The sequence below is a fragment of the Vulpes vulpes genome, chromosome 13, assembly GCF_048418805.1.
Source record: "Vulpes vulpes isolate BD-2025 chromosome 13, VulVul3, whole genome shotgun sequence".
NCBI lineage: Eukaryota > Metazoa > Chordata > Mammalia > Carnivora > Canidae > Vulpes > Vulpes vulpes.
Genome location: NC_132792.1, coordinates 123,149,283 through 123,168,637, shown reverse-complemented (window position 1 = coordinate 123,168,637; position 19,355 = coordinate 123,149,283). Strand labels below are relative to the sequence as shown.

General features: G+C 39.5%; 2 protein-coding genes and 1 pseudogene across 15 annotated transcripts in view; 1 reads left to right on the top strand and 2 right to left on the bottom strand.

Moving 5' to 3' along the window:
* Positions 1-188: 188 nt before the first annotated feature.
* On the bottom strand, positions 189-18,954 carry TFB2M (transcription factor B2, mitochondrial). Of its 2 annotated transcripts, none has more exons than XM_072732816.1 (8): positions 18,386-18,954; positions 17,502-17,590; positions 14,457-14,610; positions 12,787-12,935; positions 9,441-9,530; positions 6,299-6,364; positions 2,909-3,081; positions 189-580 (listed from the first exon to the last, which is right to left on the bottom strand). In XM_072732816.1, exons 1-8 carry the CDS (start codon positions 18,945-18,947, stop codon positions 406-408), a joined length of 1,458 nt encoding a protein of 485 aa, XP_072588917.1. In that variant the 5' UTR covers positions 18,948-18,954; the 3' UTR covers positions 189-405. The 2 variants fall into 2 exon arrangements, with proteins under 2 accessions (XP_072588917.1, XP_072588918.1); XM_072732817.1 differs by having other exon boundaries at positions 6,302-6,364.
* On the bottom strand, positions 13,145-14,144 carry LOC112923544 (prostaglandin reductase 1 pseudogene; annotated as a pseudogene).
* CNST (consortin, connexin sorting protein) overlaps positions 18,909-19,355 on the top strand; it is a 121,736-nt gene continuing 121,289 nt past the window's right edge. For 5 of the 13 annotated variants that reach the window (XM_072732814.1, XM_072732811.1, XM_072732808.1 and 2 more), the window contains exon 1: positions 19,084-19,222. The gene's annotated coding sequence lies outside the window, so the exon portion shown is untranslated. Of the gene's footprint in view, positions 19,223-19,355 lie in introns of all 13 variants that reach the window. The other 8 variants (XM_072732813.1, XM_072732812.1, XM_026003419.2 and 5 more) reach the window with 7 other exon arrangements.

Here is a 19,355-nt window from a genome sequence, read left to right as displayed (position 1 = left end):
CACCCAACATGGATGGGGCGTAAACTCACAACCCTGAGATCAAGACACATGCTCTACTGACTGAGCCAGCCAGGTGCCCTTGGCCAAAGGGATTTTTAAAAAGAAACTTCATCTGGCAATATCCTACAACTACCAGTGCGTCTACAGTAGATAGAAATTCAAAACAAAACAAATGCAATCTGATCAAATTCACAATTAACTGAAGTTTTCATTTTATTTTCTGTGAATATAATGGCATCCACGGTTTAGGAAACTATCACCTTCAAAAGAAATTATCTGCTCAATCTGCAAAACAAGAAGAGTTATCTTCTGTTGAAAGGCTGGAAGCTTTTCAAATGTGGTTCTCTTCCATTTGTGCCATAATTTTCAAATATATCAATGGCTCAGGTATGGGCAATCAAGTTCCTACATGATCATCTCTTCCACACAATCATCAAGGAGCCACCTGCAAGATTCTCTGAAATACTCTATAGCTTCAAAAAGCTGTTTAAAGTCTTGAGGATACAGATCTGTTATTTTCATGTCTCCATCTTTCCCTATTTGCTTCAATATAGCTGCTGCATTAACTGGACTCAATAACCTGCAAAAGAAACACAAAGTAAATCTGCTTGGTTCCTTTTTATAACTGTGGTAAATATTGGTAGAGATGGCTTCTATGCCCAACTTAAGATGCTTAATTTATGGATCTATAATTATTCTTATTTGGTTTAAGAGCCTACATAAAATATGCAGCTTTTACCATTATTTCTAAAGATTCATGGCTTACCTATCACCCAAAGAGCAAATTTGGACTTTTAACGTGTTCTCATCAAGTCTTTTTTTTTTTTTTTTTTTTAATTTTTTTTCATCAAGTCTTAACACAAAATTCTAGTCTACCATTGCCCTTCAAAATAATTTTTTTTAAAGATTTTATTTATCTATTCATGAGAGACACAGAGAAAGACAGAGAGAGGCAGAGACAGAAGCAGGCTTCATGCAGGGAGCTTGACGTGGGACTTGATCCCAGGTCTCTAGGATCACGCCCTGGGCTAAAGGCGACTCTAAACCGCTGAGCTATCCAGGCTGCCCCAAAACAATTCTTCTGCCTACCTCTTCCATCTGTTAATTCTCTTTGCAAAGCATTCTTAACTACATTTAGGTCCATGTAATATATCAGTAAGTACAAACAGCAGAAACTGGCATCCAGGAGATGTCAAAGAGGAAATAGGTTTCACCTTTTTATTTAACAATTGCTGGTGATAAATTATAAAGCAAAAAACTGCCTTATTAATTACCCTAGCAAGAAACCATCAATGAGCCTTTGACAAGAACTTTTAGATTTTGAATGGAATCCTGCTCATAGGTATAAACATACTTTCAATTCAGAGATCGCCAAAGGAATTTTTAACATTTTTCACCATGGTTTATCATATTTCCTAGGGCTGCCTTTTTAAAAAAAATTTTTTTAAGGTAGGCTCCACACAGAGCTCGAACTCACAATCCTGAAATCAAGACTTGAGCTGAAATCAAGAGACACTCAACCAACTGAGCCACCCAGGTACCCCTAATTTCCTACATTTTTTTTTTTTAAAGACTTAAATTTATTTGAAACAGAGGGAGAGAGAAAGCATGAGGCAGGTGGAGGGAGAGAGAGAAGCAGAACCGCGCTAAGCAGGGAGCCTGACGTGGGGCTCGATCCCAGGACCCTGAGATCACGACATGAGCTGAAGGTAGATGCTTAACTGACTGAGCCACCCAGGCACCCCCCTAATTTCCTTTATCCTTGATATTTTCATTCAACACAATCAGTACCACAGGTGATAAGATAAAAAATAGATTAAACTTATTAGACTATTGCCATTCTTAACATTTACTTTTTTAATTTTATTTTTTTTAAAGATTTTATTTATTTATTCATGAGAGACACACAGAGAGAGGCAGAGACAGAGGCAGAGGGAGAAGCAGGCTCCCTGTGGGGAGCCGATGTGAGACTTGATCCTAGGACCACGAGATCATGCCCTGAACTAAAGGCAGATGCTCGACCACTGAGCCACCCAGGCGCCCCTTAACATTTATTTTTTTTTTTTTTAACATTTATTTTTATACAAATATTGTTCAATCAACAGCTCATTCAGAGTTTCACCTATCCTCTGACAGTACTTTCAAAGACATGGGCTGCTGATTCCAAAGTGCACAGCCCCACGTAAAAGTTACATAGATACCGAGTAGGCAGTAATAGCTATAATTTTTATAAAGCTTTAGTAGAAACATAAATTTGGCCCAGCACAGGAGGACTAGGGAGGTATAATAATCTGTGCCTGCTTTGATTTAGGAAATAAAACCACAAAGGATAAGCAGTGAGAAAAGGCAAGATGATGGGTATGTCACCACTGAGGCTCCTTCCATCCTGGTCACTGGCAAGCAGCTAGTTCTCCACCTAAGTTAATCCTGGCCATATACTCTGACAAAGATGAAATAACTGGTAGGCTGTTATATTCTCAATGGAAAAAAAATTAAGCTCAAGAGATTATATGGAAAATTGAATTTTATTTTTCTCAAAATGTGCACTGGAGAAGGAACTGTTTTGAAGAAATAGATGCATGAAAACATGGTACCTCACTCTGTTAATCATGATATACAAGATATAGAAAATGGACCTCTAACATGAAGTATAATTCTTACATTAAACTGCCACTTCTGGGATACCTGGGTGGCTCAGTGGTTGAGTGGCTGCCTTTGGCTCAGGATGTGATCCTGTAGTCCTAGGATTGAGTCCCGCAACGGGCTCTTCCTGCAGGGAGCCTGCTTCTCTTCCTGCCTGTGTCCCTGCCCTCTCTTGGTGTCTTTCATTAATAAACAAAATCTTAAAAAAAAAAAAAAAAAAAAAAAAACTGCCACTTTTATACTTGCTTTTATTCTTTTTACTTACTGTAAATGGTCCATTAGCTTGAAATTGCGCTTCATAAAACACTGCTTTAACATGAGAAAAAATACATCATAGTTAATAGATGTTAAATTCTCTGTAAATAAATTCTGATGAGGAGTCAGTTGAATTAAACACATGTTTTGTCCTACTTGTTTGTTTACTTGTTCTAATGGTTTCTGGAGAGAGAAAAAAAATAAAGTGTGTTAGTCATAAATACTGCCAGAAAAAGACATAGTTCATTTATTCATTCAAACTAGCTGTTTGAAAAGGCCATCACCACAGATCCTGAGTGTTCTCTATTCTTGCTAGGTGTGTCAAGAGTGCAAGGCCCTAAAACTACTCTTTACCTGGGCAGTTTTTCAGGGTTGTTTGCAGTGAGCCACCTTGGAGGATGAAATAATGGCTCCCTGCATGGCAAAGAGGAGGCTTGCGTCATATTTGCTATAAAGGAAGTGAAATCCCCTAGTGTTTCTAAGTTGCAAAGCAAGGCCCAGCATGTACACCATCCAATTGAGGTACACCCTGTTACCCCATGGGATGTAGGGCAGATAAAGTCCTTCATCTAATACAGGAGTCTACCTTTGGGCAGTATCAATGAAAGAATAACAGCTAATTAACTTTGAAGCAGGGTAAAATCAGATCCCAAATATGATCCTAACACATACTGAGTTTCTTCTATGTTTGAGACACAACCCCAGATCCTAAGGATAAAAAACCATTATTGACTTATATTTTCCGTTTTTTTTTTTTTTTTAAAGATTTTATTTATTGAGAGAGACAGCGAGAAAGAGCACGAGCAGGGGGAAGAGAGAGAAGCAGGTTCCCTGCTGAGCAGCTCAATCCCAGGACCCTGAGATCATGACCCAAGTCGAAGGCAGACGCCTAACCGACTGAGCCACCCAGGTCACACCTTGACTTAACATTTTCACTTGGATATTTAAAAAACTATGGGGTTACAACTATGGTCCGTGGCCTGCCTGTTTTTTTGTAGTTGGATCTAAAATGGTTTTTACATTTGTAAAGGATTGTTAAAATAAAACAAAACAGAACAAAACAACAAAGAATATGACAAAGACTATTATGTGGTCTGCAAAGCATAAAACATTTGCTGTTTGGCCCTTTACTGAAAAAGCTGACCAACCTGCTCTAGTATACAGAATTCTGATTCAGAAAGTATATGCCTTGATATAAAGTTAAGATGTTTTTTTCCTCTGAAATTATCCCTCAGAAAGCAGAGAGGCCTTCCATTTAAGTCCTCTGGAAATCTCATATAGTGGTAGTAATCCCTTATTACTTATCTAGCTATATATACACAAACACACACATATATGTACATTCACAAACATACATATTTTTAAATATATATACTGTTTGTGGAAGATCTATTAGCTTAAAAAATAAACTTTCAATCAATTCCAGTTCTAGTTTTGGATGCCTGCTTGAAGGATTAATCTTTTTTCAAAAGAGGGAAGGTAATAAAATTTAAAAAATATTTAGTAATTATTAGAGAGGGAAATAACCTCAGGCATGAAGTGTCCTATGTTGTTGATAATAAAACTTTTGTTTTTTTTTTTTTTTGATAATAAGACTTTTGAAGGGGACTTTATTTTTTTAAATTAATTAATTAATTAATTAATTCCTTCATTCATTCATTCATGAGAGACACAGAGAGAGACAGGCAGAGACACAGGCAGAGGAAGAAGCAGGCTCCACGCAGGGAGTCCAACGTGGGGCTCGATCCCGGGACCCCAGGGTCACATCTTGAGCAGAAGGCTGATGCTCAATAGCTGAGCCACCCAGGTATCCCTGAGGAGGACTTTAAAAAATGAGCTGGTAGGGGGTGCCTGGCTGGCTCAGTTGGTAGAGTGTGCAATCTTCTGGGTTGTGAGTTCAAGCTCCAGGTTGGTGACCTAAATTACTTAAAAATAAAATCTTAAAAAGAAAAATAAAGCAAGCAAGGAAGCTTGTAGGTAGTTTTGTAGTTACAGATACTTACTTGATAAATAGGGAAGAAAAAACTTTCCTGGTGTTAAATAAATGGCTATTTATATCTTTGAAAAAAATGTTCTGGGGGCACCTGGGTGGCTCAAGTCAGTGAAGCATCTGCTTTGGGCTCAGGTCATGATCTTGGGAACTGGGATCAAACCCCACATTGGAGCCCTAAGCAGGGAGCCTGCTTCTTCCTCTCCCTCTGCCCCTCTCTGCTGCTCCTGCTCTCTCTCAAATAAATAAATAAAATCATTTTTTTTTAAAGTAAGAAAAAAAAAATTCCAGTGATATAAAGATGGCTTCCAAAAAGTGGAAAATCCCAAACAACTTGGATGGAAATAGAATTATGTGCTCTAATAAATGGTTAAATGTCTCAAGTGCCTCTGTAGCAATTATGAACATGCTGATATCAGAGATACAGGGTGGAATATCTGAATAAAATTCTCTCATGAAACATGACGTCTGGTTATCTCCTCTTCATCCCTAAAGTTTATATATTTAATTTGGCCAAACACGCCATTTTAAGCATTAGTTCTTGTAACTAAAAAAATGAGCAAGTGTCTTATATACAGGATTGTTCACTCTTGGGACATTTGAGTAAGTTCTTAATGGTCTTAAGCCAAAATATATTACTCTGATTCTATTCTATGAGGCTACAAAAATATGCTTATGGAGAGTGAAATAGAGCTAAAATCTCTAAAATCATAACAATGACTGATCATTGAAAAGTCAGACCATCTCTAAATTGGTCATTTCTTTTTTTTTCTTTTAGTGGCAGGAGGAAAAAAAAAAAAGTAAGTAGGCAAATGAGACTTCAGGCTGAACTATGCATCATTAGCATTTTATCCTGAAGTGAAACTCTGGATTATTTTTTAAAATTTAGCTACTTTATTCTGATTTTGCTATGTGTACTCCTGACATAAAGTAAATGGAGGATCACTTTATAACATTATCACTTTGGTTTTATAGAAAGAGGAAAAAAATAAACAAACAAAAGTCCCACCCTCTGGGTAAGAAACAAGACATACCTGTTGATGAACTCCATCATTATAAATAGTAACATAACAGATTTCTGAGTATAAAATTGCATCTTTAGCTCATCAAATTAGATGTACCCTAAGATGACTGTATTTTCTAAATTTGAGATGTATGTTCAAGAGATGGAAATCAAATTCTGTTTAAGCTATGACTATGCTAACTAGTATCCACTGTTTAATTAGCTGAAAATTATTACTCTTTTCCAAAATAATTTGAATTTATTAAAAGCAGTTAAGGTATGTTTAAAGAACATTTCCAAATATCCTAAAATTAAAAATCTAAGTAAATACAGAATACCAAAAATCTTAAAGAAAATAGGATGTTCCATTTAGAGGGAAAAAGGCAAGGGTATTCATTCATTCTTACCACCTTATTCTTCGGATCATCCAGTTGCCCACTTTGACCATATACGCCAAATGAGGACCGAGGCTCCTTAAGGGAAGGTAAATGAAACCAAAATATTTCTTTTAGTTCTCATTAGTCAAAGTGCCCTAAGTTACTACTGCCTTTGAGCAACAAAATGAATCAAATCCAAGTCACTATTCTACTCGGACTTAAGAAAAACAACATGGGATAGTTAAACCATAAACTTCCCTCTTCTCTCTCCGTTTTATTTTTTTTTTTTAAAAAAAGATGAGAATCAAAGGTCTATCCAGATATAGCTATTTCTCTTACTTATTTAGATAAAGTGGCATCCTAATGTAATTATGCAAACAGGTCCTTAAGTTAGTTTAACAGCTAAGATTTGCATATTAGGGTCACAGTCAGGTTAGGAGCCACTGGATCAACACTGACATTAATGAATGGCACAAGTCAAAACAGAGCCTTTGAAAATAAATACTGCAGAACAAAGAAAAGAGAAGACTCTCCAGAAAGCCAAAGTCCTCATGAAGCTTTATGAAGACACTAACCAATAGCCATGAGGGGAGGAGGCCCAGATAAAAAGCTAATAGAATGAGAGATCACTGAGGTAAGAAAGGATTTTAGGGACATGGAGAATAGCAATACAAACATTACAGTATACAGGCAGGGGCAGTGCTGTGAATCCTAGGGTGAAAGATTTCTGGGAAGACAGAAAAACAATAGGAACTCGACAGATACTAAAGACAAGGAACAGAGAGCCAATCTGATAAAAAAAAAAAAAAGAGAGCCAATCTAAGAACCTCATGTACTAGAGGAAAACAAACAGAATTGGCACAAAAGCTAAATCAAATGGATAACCTTCTAACAACTAAGTATGCATGGGCTTAATGTGTTGCTAGATGACAGCAGTAATGGGATGACAGGGACATACACAAGGCGAATTTAGAAGTGAAACCATCAGGTCCCTAGAAGTACAAGGGCTCAGCAAATATGTAAACATATATCCAGTAAAAATTCTACTAAAATAAAAAAGTGAAAGACCAAATTATTATATGAGAGAAATAGTGTTTATCAGTTTTGTCTTCACTCTGGCCCTTTGCTATGAATATAGTAGCCATTAGTCATATGTGGCTATTGACACCTGAAACATACCTAGTCTGAATGGAGATGTACTGTTAAGGGTAAAACACACATTGGACTTCAAAGGCCCCACACATTTAAAAAAAAGTTATGTAATAACTAATTGTAAAATACTGACTACACACTGAAATGATATTTTTTTAAGATTTTATTTATTTATTTATGAGACACAGAGAGAGAGAGAGAGAGAGAGGCAGAGACACAGGCAGAGAGAGAAGCAGGCTCCATGCAGGGAGCCTGATATGGGACTTGACCCTGGGACCCCAGGATCACACCCTGGGCCAAAGGTAGGCACTAAACTGCTGAGCCACCCAGGGATCCCCTGAAATGATATTTTAAATCAAGAAGATTAAAAAAGACATTTCACCTGTTTCTTTTTTACTTTTTATAAATGTTGCTACGAAATATAGCTTTACATGTAAAGTTATACGTGTGGCTCACATATTTCTATTAGCTGACTCTGATTTTGCCTAAAGAAATAAACTACGAAGGGGAATGCTCTCTAGTGAGGTTTTAAGTGGCCATTAAAAACTTAGGAAAAGAGGATGCCTGGGTGGCTCAGTGGTTGAACACCTGCCTTCAGCCCAGGGGAGTGATCCTGGAGTCCTGGGATTGACTGCCGCATCGGGCTTCCTGCATGGAACCTGCTTCTCCCTCTGCCTGTGTCTCTGCCTCTCTCTCAGTGTCTCTCATGAATAAATACAATCTTAAAATAAACAAAAACCTTAGGAAAAGGGCACCTAGGTGGCTCAGTTGGTTAAGTGTCTGCTTTGGGCAACCTGGTCTGCAGGAGGGAGTCTGCTTCTCCCTGTCCCTCCCTGCTCTCATGCTCATTCTCTCTCTCTCTCTCTCAAAATTAAAAAACAAAATGAAAAAGACAACTTGGGAAAAATGTCTAGTGACAAGAGAAAAAAAAAACCTTATTATCTATTAGCTATTAAGTAAAAAAAGATAAGATACAAAATAATAGGGGATCCCTGGGTGGCGCAGCAGTTTGATGCCTGCCTTTGGCCCAGGGCGCGATCCTGGAAACCTGGGATCGAATCCCACGTTGGGCTCCCGGTGCATGGAGCCTGCTTCTCCCTCTGCCTGTGACTCTGCCTCTCTCTCTCTTTCTCTCTCTGTGTGACTATCATAAATAAATAAAAATTAAAAAAAAAAAAAGATACAAAATAATATAATCTCTATAACTTAAAGAAAAAAAAAAAACATAGGAAAAATAAAAGGCTACAAATAGGCCACAAATGTCAATAGTGACCTCTGGGTAGTGGAATTATAGTGATGAGTTTTTTTTTTTTTTAAAGTTTTTTTTTTTTTTTTTTTAATTTTATTTATTTATGATAGGCACACAGTGAGAGAGAGAGAGGCAGAGACACAGGCAGAGGGAGAAGCAGGCTCCATGCACCGGGAGCCTGACGTGGGATTCGATCCCGGGTCTCCAGGATCGTGCCCTGGGCCAAAGGCAGGCGCTAAACCGCTGCGCCACCCAGGGATCCCAGTGATGAGTTTTTAAAATTCTTTTCTTCTTCCTTCCTTTCTTATGTCTCATTTTTTTACAATAAGTGTATTATTATTTTTATAATCAGAGAAAAACATAAATATTTGTGGCAAAAATATAAGCACAAAGTTACCTTGCTCTGTCATCTTCAATAGCTGGGAAAAATAATAAAATGAATTTTTAATTTTTCTCCATTTACTGGTCACAGAAATGTAGCCTCTTTAAAAACAAATTAAAAAAAAACAAAAAACAAATGAAAGTTTGTTTTTTAAAAACAAAATGAAGTTCAGGGTGTGGGAGGATGGAGTAACTGGATGACGGGCATTATGAAGCACAGGTGATGGAATGAGCACTGGGTGTTCTACACAACTGATGAATCACTGAACTCTACCTCTGAAACTAATAATACACTATATATTAATAAACTGAATTTAATTAAAATTTTAAAAAATTAAAAATAAAAATGACTTATCTCTTACATTTAAAATTTAGAAGGATTTTACTTACCACATGCAGAAGCTTAATCTTACAGGCTACTTGCCAGAGCACACTTAATACTTGATACAAGTGTGGAGTTTCAGGACTTGCCACCAGTTTCTAGTAAAAGAAAATAAGTTACAGGTTTATATAACTATAGACAATAAAAATGAAATTCTGAATCTTAAAATACCTTAAGAGTATTTAAAAATTAAAGGAAATTAGAAATGTAACATCTTAACCATAACTATTTCTTTTTTTTTTTTTTTACCATAACTATTTCAAAAAAGAGAAAAACTTTTTTGAACTTTCATACTAAAATACATCATCACACTTACAATGTGTGTGAAACTGATCTCCTATAGCCATAACCCCTATCAGGGCAAAATCTCATTAAAGAAATAATGAAACCCTCTGTCTCTCTCATGAATAAATAAATCTTAAAGAAAAAAAAAGAAATAATGAAACAAAAACATAGAATTCCCATGGAGAAGCACAAGTATGTATCAGAAGTATGTATCAGGTGGGCTATTAAATTTTGAGACAAGAATTGTTCAGGTTGACACTTGAGGGATGTGTGGTTTTCTCAAGTGAATGAAAGAGCAGTACACAGAGGAAAACACGTATGAAAAGGTCCATGGTATTAGTACCAGAACATTTCCCTAGTAGCAAAGTAAAACCTGATGAAGCATTTCCAGTTTCTTTCTTTCAATTTTTCATGCACATAACGTATGTACAGCCTCAAGGTTCTGAGACCCCCTTCTCTTTCCATGGATCATCACTATTTCCTTACTGAGTCTTGGTGAATAAACCATTCTTTCATTTCTTGCTCCACTATCCTAACACATAACTCTGATGTACAAGTAAACATCTGCTACAATGGATTACAAGATTTAATAATATGAAGCTTTCTGAGCAGCAAAGAAACATTACTCTCTAGACTCCAGACACTACTCTCAGAAGGTCCTTCAATTTCAGAGAGTAGTCTAAAAATCCTAACTATTCCTGTGAGAGTCAGTACATAAATTCAGCAAAGTTGCAGAATATAAAAATAATACACAAAAGTCAAGCATATTTCTGTATACTAACAATGAATAATCTGAAAAGTAAAATTAAGAAAACAACTTTGTTTACAATAACATTAAAAAGAGTAAAATACTTAGGAACCAATGTAACCAAGGAAGGGGCGCCTGGGTGGCTCAGTGGTTGAGCATTTGCCTTTGGCTCAGGTTGTGATCCCTGGGTCCTGGGACTGAGTCCCACATCGGACTCCCAGTGAGGAGCCTGCTTCTCCCTCTGCCTGTGTTTGCCTCTCTCTCTCTCTCTCTCTCTCTCTCTGTGTCTCTCATGAATAAAAAAAAATTTAACCAAGGAGGTTGAAATACTTGTACGTTGAAATACTTGTACACTTAAAACTGTAAAACACTGATGAAAGAAACTAAACATAAATCGAGAAACAACCTATGTTCACAGACTGGAAGACTGATCAATGTTAAAATGTTTCAACATTACCCAATGTGACCTACAGAGTCAATGCAATCCATATCAAAATCCCAACGATGTTTTTTCTCACAAATAGAAAAACCCATCCTAAAATTCATATGCAATCTCAAGAGACACTGAAGAACCTAATGTAATAAAATAGCCCAGAAACAGATGCTCATGTGTATAGTTAAGTGATGTTTTGACAAGGGTACCAAGGCCATTTGATGGGGAAAGAGACAGTCTTTTCAATAAAAGATGCTGGGAAAACTGGATACTCATATGCAAAAGAACAAAGTTGGACCCTTACCCAACACCATATAAAAAAAAGTAATTCAAAATGGATCAAAGACTAGAATATAAGAGTTGAAACTATAAAACTCTTAAGAAGAAAAGAAAAGCTTCATGACCTTGGATTTGACAGTGATTTCTTAGCTATGATACCAACGGGACAGGCAGCAAAAGACAAACTAGATGTCATCAAATTAACAACTTTGAGAATCAAAGGACACAATCAACAGTATAAAATGGCAACCCACAGATGGGGAGAAAAAAATTTACAAATCAAATACCTAAGCAGGGATTAATACTGAGAATATATAAGTAACTCCTAAAACTCAACAGAAAAAAAAAAAACCCAAAGAAAAGGGCAAAGGACATTCCTCCAAAGATGATATACAAATGGTGTATAAGCACATGAAAAGATGTCCAACATCATGAATCTAATCAAAACCACAATGGGATACTATCTCACAGCACTACAACAGGCACTATAAAACAACAGGAAAGAAGTGTTGGACTGAACATGGAGAAACCGGAACTCTTGTGTGTTGTTGGTGGGAATACAAAATGGTAAAAACACTACAGGAAACTGAAGAGTGGGCCCTTAAAAAATCAAAAAATAGAAAAAAAAATTTAATAGTATTGAGGTGCCTGGGTGGCTCAGTGCATTAAGCGTTTGCCTTTGGTTCAAGTCATGGTCCTAAGATCCTGGGATCAAGCCTTATATTGGGCTCCTCACTCAGTGGGAGTGTCCTTAACTCTCTCCCTCGGCCTCTCCCACCTCTCATGCTCTGTCTCTCTCTCAAAAATATATAAAATCTTAAAAAAAAAAAAAAAATTATTGCCATATGGTTCAGCAATTCCACTTCTGGGTAAATAGCCCAAAGTACTGAAAGCAGGGACTGGAAAAGATCTGCACGCCAAATCTCACAGCAGCATCGTTCACAGTAATAAAGTGGAAGCACCTCAAATGCCAACTGACAGATGAATGGATAAACAGAAGGTGGAGGAAGGCATGTGTGCCTATGTGCATTATGTGCTTGTATGTAAATATACGTACAGCTAGGCAATGACCTATTTTTCTGCCTTAAAAACTGAAATTCTAAAAAAAAAAAAAACAAAAAAAAAACCCTGAAATTCTGACACATGCTATGACTTGCATGAATCACCAAAGCATTAGGCTAATTGAAGACAGTCAGACACAAAAGTGCGACATTCCAGGACTCCAACAATGACAAAGTACCTAGAACAGTCAAACTCACTGTGATAGAAAGTAGAAGAATGTTTACCGGAGGCTCAGGGGAAGGGGAGGTAATGTTTAATTTAGTATGGAACGATAAAAATGTGCCAAGAAGAGCTAGATGGTGGTAACAGTTGTGCCACAATTTGAATATACTTAATGTCACTGAACTACACACTTAAAAAGTTAAAATGGTAAATATTATGTCATGTATATTTAACCACAAAGACTAAAAAATCAAACTCAAAAATTACAGAAATTTAAAAACAATGTCATGAGCTCAAATTAAAATCATACAGATTAAGACCATTCAGAGAAGATCACAGCACTCTTTCAAAACAAAAACTAATCAGGTATTTGTTAATAACCTACCTCATATTCCCTTTCAGTAATAAACATATTTAGTTGTACTCGTCCATAACTATATACAGAAGTTGAAGAATATAGGTCATATAAAAGTTTCCAAAGTATCTTTTTCTCATTTTTTGCTGGGAAAATTCCAACTACTCTTAATGGAATATCTGTTAGGAATACAAGCAAAAATATTTGAATAAGTTAAAACTTTTTCCTATAATCACATTTTATTGAATCAAACTAAGTTTGATTATCAAACTTATCAAACTAAGTTTTTTTTTTTTTAGATAATGAAGGTAACATACATTTTTTATTAAATGGTTAAAAAGAAATTAAGTCATCATCCAAATGATGTCTAGATTCCATGTGCCATTTTTTTCATGCTTTCACTATTGTTTTTCCCAAATTATCTCCTTTCAGCATTCCCGTAAATGCAGCTGGCATGTTTTCAAATCTTTCAATGATGTATTCGTGGTACTGGATTTTACCCTCTATGACCCATGTCAGCAAAAAAAGCCTTTCAAAGCCTTCTGGCGGACCTCTCCTTGCCAGCGATAAACGATGAACCCTTCCCAGCAGAGCTGCTGATAGATAATATTCTCTTGGGGTGGGCCTGGGGGAAGTGGGCGAGTACTATTATACGTCATGATGGCCCCACAAATAGAAATTCTTCCAAATTTCTTCAACTGGGGAATAACAATGTTTGAAAACTTTCCACCTACATTACCAAAGTAACAATCATAACCATCAGAAAAGGCTTTTTTCAGTTTCTTCCAAAGACTCCACGGTTTTGTAGTTAAAAGCAACATCATATCCAAGCTTTTTAAGGTACCCAACCTTTTCATCAGACCCTGCTGCTCCAATAACTTTGCAGCCCTTGAGCTCAGCAATCTGCCCCACCACAGAGCCCACTCCCCCTGCTGCTGCATTAACCATCACTGTTTCTCCACCCTTCACATCACAGATGTCAAGGAGGCCAAAGTAGGCCATTAGACCTATCATGCCAATTGTTCCCAGAGCCAAAGACCCTGGTACTGTGTCTGGTCATTCTGCAGGCAGCTTTCCAGATCTTTCCCATTCAGAAATACAGTGCAATGTCCAGCCTGGAGAAGCCACTACCACAGTTCCTGCTGGGAAGGCTGAGTTTTTACTTTTCACAACTCTGGCCACTTGCTGCCCTATCATCATATCACCCTCCTTCAACCTTTTAGCTGCCACTCTCATGTTAAGGATCCACGGTAAGGAACAAAGCTTCCAGCAGGACCTCTCCATTTTTTAAGGACAGGAGTTCAATTGTCTTTAACTCAAAGTTACTATGTATGACTAGGGCTGCCTTCAAAGTGCTTCTTCAGAATCCAGCTCTTAGCCTGAACCATCCTGAAGTTCAAAGAGTCCACAGGTTCCACTACCAAGAAAGAGGAGGAGGTTGGGGTTGTCGAGTCAAACGTTAACAAACTATATTAAGTCGATTAAAACTAAGCCTGGGCATCTTTCCTTGATAGACACATGGCTTCTGTGGAGCTGCTCTGACCCTGGCTATGTGAGAGGAAAGCCAGTCAAGTGAAGAGTGCCCACCCAATAAACTGCATCATCTATACAGGATGTGGATCCATTCGGTAGACAAGCTGTACTGCTGGAGAAAGCTGGCAAATTATAAGCTATTTGCTGCAGTGAGTGACAAAAATTACCTTCTGACCAAGGAACTGCTGCTATTCCCAAATGCTGAAAAAGTGTTTCTGAAATCATAATGGGTGGTTTTACTATTCCAAAATTTCTAGGATCCATTTTAAAGAAGTCACAGTAGATCACTTCTAGTTCTCCATCCACCTTTTTTCGCAGGGACTAAAGAGAGAAAGAGATAACGTGTTCAAAATTGTCAGTTATGCATACTTTGTACCAATTCAAAAATCTACTTTAAGAAATTTACCCCAAAATTTAAGAGTTAAGAGAAATTAATGCCTGAAAAGTGACGAAAATACGCTACTACTAAGAAAAAGCCCAAAAAACAAAAAAGCCTTCAACCAATTCTTATTCTTTTGCTATCTCTGTATCGATGGCTTCAATTGTTCAAAAAGTGTCCCCACACTAATCCGATTGCTTAATGGAGGCTGCCTGGAGCACTGACAGCGATTCTAAGATCACACCTGGGCCCAGGCAGAGAGCTGCAACCTGTCTGCAGGTAGTGGCAAAATGCTTCATAGAAGAGGAAAACAATAAAAATATTAAAGTGAAAGGCAGACAGTCCTTTTTTTACTAGAAGAGTTTAAGGAGTCCTTTCCCAAATGAATGTGGCTATACTCATTGTGTAGATCACCCTCTATTTTCCCCTGGGTTTTTCATTTCTGTTTTCTAAAGATAGAAGCACTATAGAGGGAAAGCTCCTTGTCTTCTGGAAGAGGTCTGATATACCTCAATCTTTTCACTGCCCCAATGAGCTCATTCTGCCGTAGCACTGGAGATCTTAGTAGTGAGAGCAAGGTCAGCTACAGACTCCATAAAACTTAATTTGAAGTTGTAAAAAAATCAAATAGAAGAGGACACAATGTGACTTGATATGCATTTTGAGGTTCTCATGCACAGAAAATTCTATTGGTATACATCAAGGTTTCAAGAATTTGCAATTTAAACTCATGAAATAAAAACCCTAATTATTCTTAAGTGTTTGATTTCAATCTAAATATTACTCTATTTCTAAATCTAGTAAATTCTAATAATCATTTTTGTGAAGATCCTTAAGAAAGACTAGGGAAGAAACATACTGGGGTAGAAATCAAATACTTTTGGCCCTGTTAATTTTGAGATGCCTATTGGGTGAACCAAGTGGCAATGCCAGGTGAGAATCTGTAGGCCTAAATTGGGAGGTCAGTGCAGTGGTCCAGGCTAAAGACATACATTGGTGAGGACTTGGCTTGTTGAAGGTTATTAAACCCAGGGGTGCAGATGAGGCCCCCTAGGGAGAAGCACAGAAGACTAAGCCTGAGGATTGAATAACTCCAGAGTCCACAAGAAGCTGAAAATAAGCCAACAATGTAAAGAAAGCCAGAGTGTGGCATTATGACAGTTAGAGAAAAAGAACACTCACTTGATGCATATCTTTTTTCTTTAAAGGATTTTTTTTTTTTTTTAATTTGAGAGAAAGAGAGAAAGCACGTACGGGGGGAGGGGGAGGGCGGTAGCAGAGGGAGAGGTAGAAGCAGATCCCTGCCCTCCCTCCCCCGCAAAGAGCCCAATGGGGGGGGGGGGGGGGGACTGGATCTCAGGACCCTGAGATAAGAGTTGAACCTAAGGCAGACACTTAACTGACTGAGCAACCCAGGTGCCCCTCACTTAATGTGTATCTTAAAAACATATTATACTGAAATTCTTACAAATTGTTCTATGTATAGCAATAAAATAACCTCACGAGTTACTCAAGAGTCATATTTTTAAATATAATAATGATTATTAAATTATGATGACTTATATTTTAATAGTCTATTAAATTATCACGACTATTAAAATATAACAGTCATAATAGTATTATGACTATTAAAATATAATAGTTATAATAAATACGATTAATATTTAATCTTAAACTAAGAAAAGCTAATGAATTTTGTTTGATAGGAGTGTAAGAGGAATGCATACATTAAGACTTTGTTCTGTACATTTTTTGTTTTTGTATGTCACATACCATGCTATAATGATAATAATGATATGACAGCCAGAATTCTAAAATAATTCAATTCTAGGGGTAGCCTGGGTGGCTCAGCGGTTTAGCGCCGCCTTCAGCCCCAGGGTGTGATCCTGGAGACCCTGGATGGAGTCCCACATCAGGTTCCCTGCATGGAACCTGCTTCTCCCTTTGCCTGTATCTCTGTCTCTGTCTCTCTCTCTCTGTGTCTCTCATGAATAAATAAAATCTTTAAAAAAAAAAATAATTCAATTCTACAATAATAGTGAAATCACATTTAAAAACTTGATTGCATTTAGGATTCAAAAACAGTACAATTTATCTTATTTAATTTAAATAGCAACAAGAGGGGCTCCTGGGTGGCATAGTTGGTTAGCGTCCCACTCTTGTTTATGTCTCAGGCCAGGATCTCAGGGTCATGAGATTGAGCCCCATGTTAGGCTCCACACTCAGCAGGGAGTTGGCCTGTGATTCTCTCTCTACTTCCCTATCTACCCCTTCCCCTGTCTCTCTCTCTAAAATAGTCTTTAAAATAAAAATAAATTGCAGTAAGATCATATACCAGTGGGTATTAAGGTCTCTAGTTTACATATGAAAAAACCAAAGTCAAACAGGTTAAGTTACTTAATTTCCACTTCACTGTTAAGTGAAGCTGTCTGCTATAAAGAAGCAGATTTCACTAAAAAAAACCCATTTGGATAATGTTTTGACTACATGCAACTGTATCTGACTATACCGAACCTTTCTTGCCTCTGAAACACTAAACCCAGAGTTAATGAAGTCCCATTAACTTAGATTCTATGTTGAGGAAACAGAGGCATCCCAGGGAACAAATCTCAGAACTCAATCTTTCAGTTCAATCTTGCAGTCATTCAACAAGCATTGACACTTACTATCATACTTATTGTACTATGTTCCAGTCACTGGGGATAACAATATATTTATAGCATGATCCTCAAAAGTGAGTCTATAAAAGTAAACTGTGTTCTTAATTTTCACTTTCCTACATACTCAAAGATAGCTGACTGAGCAACAAATTATTTTTAGAAACAAAGTATACCTGCAAATGTGGAAGAAAATTTCTGTTACTTTCAAGGGCAATCACTTTGGCCTTGCTTTTAAGTAATGCTTGAGTCAGAATCCCAGGACCTAGTGTTATTAACAGAACAAAAAGTTTATTTGCAAAAGAAAAAAAAAATTCTTTGAATATCGACTAAAGCAGACATTTTACCTGTATTACCTAATTTTGATCCTCACAACATCCTCAAAGTAGATATCACACTGTTATTGACATGTAAGAAAACCGGGGATTGGATAAAATCATTGGACGCCAACATCACAACTAAGTGCTGCTGTGCTGCTTGGCTTTGAATCCACCGTGTCCAAGCCAAGCCAGACCAAGCCAAGCCAAGCCTGCCTGCGTTCTTAATCACAATGTTTCACTAGGTCTCAGCAAAACAAAGATGCCTTTAGCATACCACGCATAGGCGGGATACACAGAAACTTTAACCATGTAAGATACTGCCGAATCTAAACAGAACTGACTCGTGACACCCAGTGCTGCTTTAAGTAAGTATTTTTCAGTTTGGGGAGTGCTAGGCTCTTGACCTTCGAGTTCTAAGTTCGAGCCCCACGCGGGGTAGAGAGATTACTTAAAATCTTCCCCCCCAAAAATGTCTTTTTCAGAACGTCTATACATCTTACATTCTCTAGAAGGAGGATGTAAAAATAAAGGTTCTTGCCAGGGGTGGGGGGGTGGTGGTGGAGCGGGGGTCGTGCAAGTATCTGGAGGAGTCGGCAAAATCCAGGGGCAGGCGGAGCGCCGCAGACATCGCTCCCGCGTGGGGATCCCAAAAGACCTCCCACCTGCCCCCGGGCGCCGTCGTGGGGGGGGGGGGGTCGGCAGGAGTGACTATCCAGGAAGCGCAGCCCCGACGCACTCACCTGGGTTGCACTCCAGCAGGAGCCTGTCGGCGGTTTTCCTTTCGTTCTCCAGGATATGCGCCAAGGTCGTGGCCAGTTTCGGACTGGTGATGTAGCTCCTGGGCTCTGAGCGGCACCTGGGGAACCAGGACGGTGAGTCCTTGAAGCCCTGCGTGGGCACCGGCTGCGGGTGGAGGTCAGACAGGGCCCGGCGGTGCCCGGGGCACACGCCCGTCCGCCTCGCCGCTCCCGGCCCCAGAACGCAAAAGCGCCCCGCGCCGGCCAAGGCTGAGAGCGCCAGGCGCGGGGGCAGCCCCGCCGCGGGAACCGACATCCTCACTCTCCGAGGTCTGTGCCAGCGTAACCGGCGAGCGTCACATCGCCCGCGAGCTCCGTGCAGAGCCCCCAACCCCACCCCCCACGTGCCGCCGGTCCCCACCACCCTACTAGGCCCGGCGCGACCAGACGCCGCACACTGCGCATGCGAACGGTCCCCCTTCCTGCCACTTCCCTCACTTCCGCTTCCGTCCGGGCGTGCCGCCCCGGGATTGCGAGTGGACGGACGAGGAGGCCGACGGACCATCCGGGTTGCGTCTGGACTGGTACTCTATGGTTGCGCTTCCTCTCTAGCCGCCCGAGCTCTATGCTCCGCGGTCGCCGGCCGCCTGCCGCCAGCCGGCCAGCGGGGAAGGGTGCGCAGAGGGAGGCGGGGCGGGAAGGCTAGAGGTGTCTCCTCCACCCGCGCGGCGGGAGACCCGAGCCGGCTGGGTGACAGCTCTTCGGCCGCCATGTCAGCCAGCGGGGATGGAAACAGAGCGGGCGCCCGGCCGTAGCCCCGCGTTCGCCTCCGACTCGCAGGTGAGGAGAGGAGGGAGCGGGCGCGGGCGGCGGGCGCGGGCGGCGGGCGGCGGGCGGCGGGCGGCCGCGGCGGGAAGCCCCCTCCCCGCCCCCCGGGACCCCTGGCTCCTCCCCCGGCGCGCGCGCAGCCTGG